Source organism: Aplysia californica, unplaced genomic scaffold, assembly GCF_000002075.1.
Source record: "Aplysia californica isolate F4 #8 unplaced genomic scaffold, AplCal3.0 scaffold00085, whole genome shotgun sequence".
NCBI classification, from domain to species: domain Eukaryota; kingdom Metazoa; phylum Mollusca; class Gastropoda; order Aplysiida; family Aplysiidae; genus Aplysia; species Aplysia californica.
Window position 1 is genome coordinate 933,448 of NW_004797355.1, and position 6,217 is coordinate 939,664.

The following is a 6,217-nucleotide window of genomic DNA, read 5'->3' on the forward strand; positions in this document are numbered from 1 at the left end:
TTCTCATGGAGAATCTTCGACTGTCTTCTCATAATTATGGTGTTGTAATTTTTCGCTCAGGAGCATCAACCAGTCGCAGTCCTGCAGGTGAGGAGCTGTTTGTCGCCGTTGTTGCAGTTGTCGTTGTTTTTGTCATTGTCGTCGTTGTTGTTTTTGTTTTTGTTGTTTTTTGCTGTTGTTGTTGTTGTTGTTGTTGTTGTTGTTGTCGTTGTTGTTGTCGTCACTGTCGTCGTTGTTGTTTTTATTTTTGTTTTTGTTGTTGTTGTAATTCAGGAGATGGCTGCTGGATCGGAACAAGACGTTGTTGTCGTCATCATCATCATCACCACCATCATCATCATCATCATCATCATCATCATCATCATCAGTTGTTGGTGTACTCATTATCTTCTGGTCGAGGGGTAACGGTCATCGAAACGACTTTTGTTGTTGTTAGTATTACAATTGTTTTTGTTAACGGAGTTGGTATCACAAAGGGTTAATGTGCAAATGATCCTGAATTAAATCCGCAATCGAACGTACGTTCTTGGACTGGTGTTGTTCTGGATGTATCGGATAAAGTCGCTTTTGGGCTTGGTTGTATCAGACATGGATGTTTAATTAATAGATCCAACCACTTTAAAAATTGTCCAGTGTTCAAAAGTGCTTTAATCCATATCATACTATACCAGTATAACCCCTTGAATCTGCAGGTTGCATTGACAAATACAAAAACAATAACAACAGAAAAAAACTCCCCAACAAAAATGGAAGAGCAAACCAAATCACCTTCCATGTTACTATAAATAATGCTTTTGGAGTTGGAAACTTATTTTGAAAGAAATTTGAGCTTAGATTTCATTCTATTACGAATGTACACCTTTTTTATTTTTGAACCTTTGTTTGTCAGCAAACTTCCGGAGACGAAAGACTGCACGGAAGTGGAGCAGCTCTCTGTCGACCCGCCCCTCTTCCGGTTCAACGAGTACTACCGCCAAGGCTCCCAGAGAGGTACCAATGACAGCACTTTGCTGTACAGCACTAGCAGTGGACTTTGGCGGACTTGTGACGACCTCACTGGTAGGCAAATATTGTGTGAAGACCCCACTTGCAGGAAAATGTTAATGCTGTGTGACGACCTCACTGGTAGGCAAATATTTTGTGAAGACCTCACTGATAGGCAAATATTTTGTGAAGACCTCACTGGTAGGCAAATATTGTGTGAAGACCTCACTTGCAGGAAAATGTTAATGCTGTGTGACGACCTCACTGGTAGGCAAATATTAATGTTATGTGAAGACTTGACTGGTAGGCAAATGTTATGTGATTACCTCACTGGTAGGCAAATATTAATGTTATGTGAAGAATTAACTGGTAGGCAAATGTTGTGTGGTGACCTCACTGTGGTTGGCAAATGTGTGATAAATTTGCTGGTAGCTCACTGGTAGGAAAATTGTAAAGGTGTTTGAATACCTCACTGGAAGGCACATTTTACTGTAGTGTGAAGACCTAACTGGTACAAATTATTGTGTGAATTTGAACTTGTGACTACCTCTTTAGTAGACTTGTATTATTGTGTGAATATGAACTTGTGACTGCCTCTTTAGTAGACTTGTATTATTGTGTGAATGCTAGTGGACACATGTTGTGTGAAGACTTAACTGGTAAAGCAATATTGTGTGAAAACAAACATGTGGCTGTCTCATTGGTAGATATATTGTGTGAATACCATGGACATTTGAAGACGTTGCTCGTAGGCAAATAATATCTGACGAACTCACCGGTAGGCAAATATGTGAGGCAACGTGGTGGAATCAGGCTCTCGTCAAAATAATGAAATCGAAGAAAACAGCAGTTTTTTCCCTGCTTAGCAAATTTTATTAAATTTTTGTTTTTTGGCTCACACCTTTTATGTTCATTTACAAACACATTCCTTTGAGGATTTCACGGAAAACGTTGATTAAACGCACAAAAGTATAAATTTCCAGTTTCCATGGACTCTCCAGCTTTGGAAGCTCTCTTACGACCGCATCGACACAATTTGTATCATTTAGAAGGCCGGTTTCCTACCCGTCTTGTCAGCTACTCCAAACCGAACTGAGAGGGATACAACATCCTAGCAAAAAGGCCGAGATACTCGATAAAAAATTCCTCACCACTCGGGAATCGAACCCGGATCTCCAGCTTAGACCACAAAACCCGTAACCGCTATAACACAGACGACGATCAAGCCTCTTGTACCTTTCAATCAGTTGACATAATATGTGAAAAAATATGTTTTGTTGTTTTATTATAATAACATTACAACTATAATAATTAAACAACACACGTTTTCTTGCCCACGGGGCTCTTGTGGCCTAGAGGTTAAGGTGTTGGCCTCTCATTCAAAAGGTCTCGGGTTCGAATCCGTGTAGCGACCGAAATATTTTCTTCTCTAAATTTGTCTCCTTTCACATCATTTCCTGCTCTCTAGCAATGTTCTGTTGTCTGCTTTCGTCTCCTCTTTCTGTCCCCACCCCTTCACCTCCTTTGCCCCTTCCTCTGGGCTCCTGATTCTTTCTGCAGCCTTTCTACTGCTACTCCTTCGCTTCTACTTACTGCTGTCTTTCTGCAACACCCCTGATCTTCTGGTAGGAAAGATCTACACCTAGCCTTCTCGGACAAGGCGATAAAAATCTCGGAGGGCCCGTGTGCAAGTTGCGCATTTTAAAGATCCCTTGGTGGTCTAAAATCGATAAGAGTAGGCTTCGGCCGCCACCCGGGCAAAATTCAAAATTTCCTACCAACTGAAAATATTAGGTGTGTCCCGCGCGCTCATATGACCTTATGCAGTTGCGAGCGCCGTAAAACACTTTACAAAAACAAAAAAAACCATTTCTTGCCCATCTCCCCAGACTCACTTCGGAGCGAGTACGTGAACGCGGCAGAGACCAACTACAACGGTCAGCGCTGCTTCGTGTTCGTCACAGACTACAACGAGGAGTCCAGTCTGCTCAAGGAAGGATCCAAACAGATAGCTCGTAAGTGGTTAATACATAAATGTAGCTACATGCAAACAAGAAATGGATAGTACGGAAGGAACTAATGCCGTGATTATTTCTACACGTAAAAAGGGAGATATATTATTCTAGCACGTGAATAATTCACCTGTGGCTTGTACAATGATTTAAAAAAATATCATTGTCATGATCTCCATACGATTATACGATTCTGACAACTGCTGTTCGGAACCTACCCTTCTCATGGAGAATCTTCGACTGTCTTCTCATAATTAAATTTTAAAAAGTCAATGTACAGTCTACCATCAAGAAAATGAAGCTTATCACATTATTGTATTAACTATAGCTACGGCATCACTTGCACCCAGTCAAAAACTTGTTAAGATGAATTGATTGTACATGTATTTTAAACACATCGCAGTTCTGAAAACTGCTGCTGAAAGATCGGTCACTTTGAAATAGCTTCTTCAACTTGAATTTTTTTAAAAATGGAAAAGGGGAAGAATTAGTAGGTGGTTGGCGGGTGCTCTGATTTTGTTTTCTCCTGTTTTTTTCTATTAAAACAACTACACATGTATTTTCCTTATCTCTCCTCGTTCTTTTCTTTGTTAGCCACTCTCTAGTACTTATTTTTACACGTACTTTTTCATCTTCTATTTTGCCGTTGAGTGTCAAGGGGAGATGCCATTTTGTATGGACGGACAACTCTTCAGCTCTTTCACCCGAGATGTTGTAGTTTCTCAGAGTTCCCTTGACTCCCCCAACTCAATCCAACGTTTGCATTTCATATCTCTTCCTTAGTAGCCTGAGTATTTATACTATTAATGTTGTAAGCATCACTCTCGCTCTCGATCACCAGCACCTACGATATGACCCATTTGTGTTGCAATGGCATATCTCTCTCTTGCCCTTTTTAACTCCCAGTGGAGCACAGGCCATCAAAAACATTACTCCAACGAAGCCTGTCCTGAGCATCCTTTTCTATCTGTTTCCATGATGTCCCCGCTTTTTCAATTTCCGCTTGTACCGCTCGCCTCCATATCATCTTTGGTCTTCCCTTCTTACGCTTTCCTTGTGGGTTCCACGTTGAAGCCTGCCTGATGATGCTGTCGGGGGTCTCCCCAGGGTGTGTCCAATCCATTTCCATTTCTTCTCCTGAATATCTTCCTTTACTGGCCTTTGGCTTGTTCTCTCCCACAGTTGAGCATTCGTGACTCGATCGTACCACTTGATCCCCTCGTAGGCATCCATTTACGAAGCTCTGCAGTTTCCTTGCTGCTGATGCTGTGAGCCTCCATGTCTCGCAGTGGCATATAACTCCTACTAAAGTGGAGTCGCTAGCCTAGTGGTTCGTTTGCCGGACTAGTTATCATGAGCTTGCGAGTTCGGAGGATGGAGTCTCAGCTCGGTCGGTCCGACGTGGTGTTCTTAAGAAAGATACTTTACACGAATTTTTCGTTCGACTGTCTCCTTTGAGAGATGAGCGTTAAACTCGGAGGTCCTTCCTCTTAAATAACCTAACAGTGTTGACAGGTGCGTTAAACATACTTACTTTACTTTACTTTTCTGATCCAGCGGCCATTTGGGTTATAGCCCTTCGGTCTGGCGTTAAACATACACAATTTCACCATGTTTCACTCTTACTAAAACAACATTTTTATTAATATAATCACGTGACGACCCCCAGGTCTCCAGAACTCGGCGGCGTCCTGTTACATTGTCGTACTCATCGACCTCACGTCGGCGGCTGTGGTGGGTATCATCGGGATAGGCCGGAAACAGGTGGCGTCCTGTATGGTCACCGGAGTGCTCTACCTTATGGCTGGTGCGTACGCCTGTTTGTCTGTTTGTTTATTGATTGGCTGATTGATTGATTTATTGATTGATTCATTCATTCATTGATTTATTCCTTTTGGTTTTATCATAATTTATTCATTTATCTTTTTATTTGTTTATTTATTTATTCATTCATTCGTACGTTTATAGACACTCCCTCCCCCTTTTGCAACACCACACCACTCTACACAAAGCAACACAACACAACACCACACACCACACAACACATTATTTATTGAACACACCTCTCTTCATCCACAGCGCTGTTCGGCGTGTTCGGCCTCTCCATGTTTCACACCAAAGACTACTACGAGAAGTTCCAGTGTTACGCTCTGGACGAGATCCCCGAACAAGCCTGCTATGCCCGTGTGGTGGAGATCGGCTTCGCGGTACCCATGGCGTGGGTGGGCGTGGTCGCCTGCGCTCTAGCCTGCGCCATCTGGCTGTGTGTTTCCAGGGCCCTCCGCGTGATAAAGGCCAAGACGATGTTATAGTGAAAGCTTCGCTAAGGACTTTTGTGTTTCAGGCTCGGTGTGTCAAAGATATTGTGTCATACAATGACACGGTGGAATCAGGTGGTTCTTTTATTTAACGTTTGAGCGACTGAGCTCAGTTAAGAATTGGTCTTGAGCTCATCCAAAATAATATGGAAGCCCCATAGCGCTTTGTTCTCTTGGGTCTATAAGTGAAGATGAGATGAGTTGAGTTGAGGAGAGATGAGATGAGAGAAGAGAAGAAAAGACAAGAGAAGAGATGAGAGAAACCTGTTTAATCGACAAAGGAAATAAATTTTGGATGGATACACCACAACATCAAAATACAAAGATTCAGCAAAAACACTGGAATGCTCTAACGACATTCGTGTTCAATGCAAAGATGCACACTTCAGTCACTCAGATGTACCCAAACAATGTGTTCTTCCTTCTTCTTCTCGATTGCATCACACTTGAAGCCCGGTATCATAAATATTGGGTCGTCCTGCTCAGTTCTCAAACATTGTGTCCGTGAACATTGTCTCTATCCCAGTCTGTGGAGGAACTGGCGGTATTTAAGACGCTCCTTTTTGAGTGTCCGGACGTTCGAAGTCTTACAGCCCCCACGTACCTAGAGTTGCTGTGGTCAACGGTTGTGTTGGATTGGAACCACTGCAGCTCTCTGAGGTGTGCGTTTGGTACGTGGAAGTGTAAGGATGAGCTACCACCTTTCGTGTGCTCTCAAACCTGTTATACTAACAATATATTAAGAGCTTCGGAAGTCTTCATTCTATGTCTTCTATTGAGGAACTGATGTCATGGTACTCTGAATTCGTTTTCTGAGCCATTTACAGTTACCTTAAAAGACAACTTGATTATGAGGACAATTAGAGAGGGGAGAGAGAGAGAGAGAGAGAGAGAGAGAGAGAG

The 6,217-nt window shown here is 42.4% G+C and overlaps 1 protein-coding gene across 1 annotated transcript; it reads left to right on the forward strand.

Annotated features, from left to right (window-relative positions):
• Nucleotides 1-64: 64 nt before the first annotated feature.
• LOC101862021 lies at nt 65-6,213 on the forward strand (the record flags this gene model as incomplete). Its single annotated transcript, XM_005094598.3, is given in 5 exon segments — nt 65-87; nt 890-1,059; nt 2,874-2,999; nt 4,666-4,803; nt 5,076-6,213. Coding segments are annotated over 5 exon segments (690 nt in total), but the record flags the coding sequence as incomplete, so codon positions are not given.
• Nucleotides 6,214-6,217: the final 4 nt, after the last annotated feature.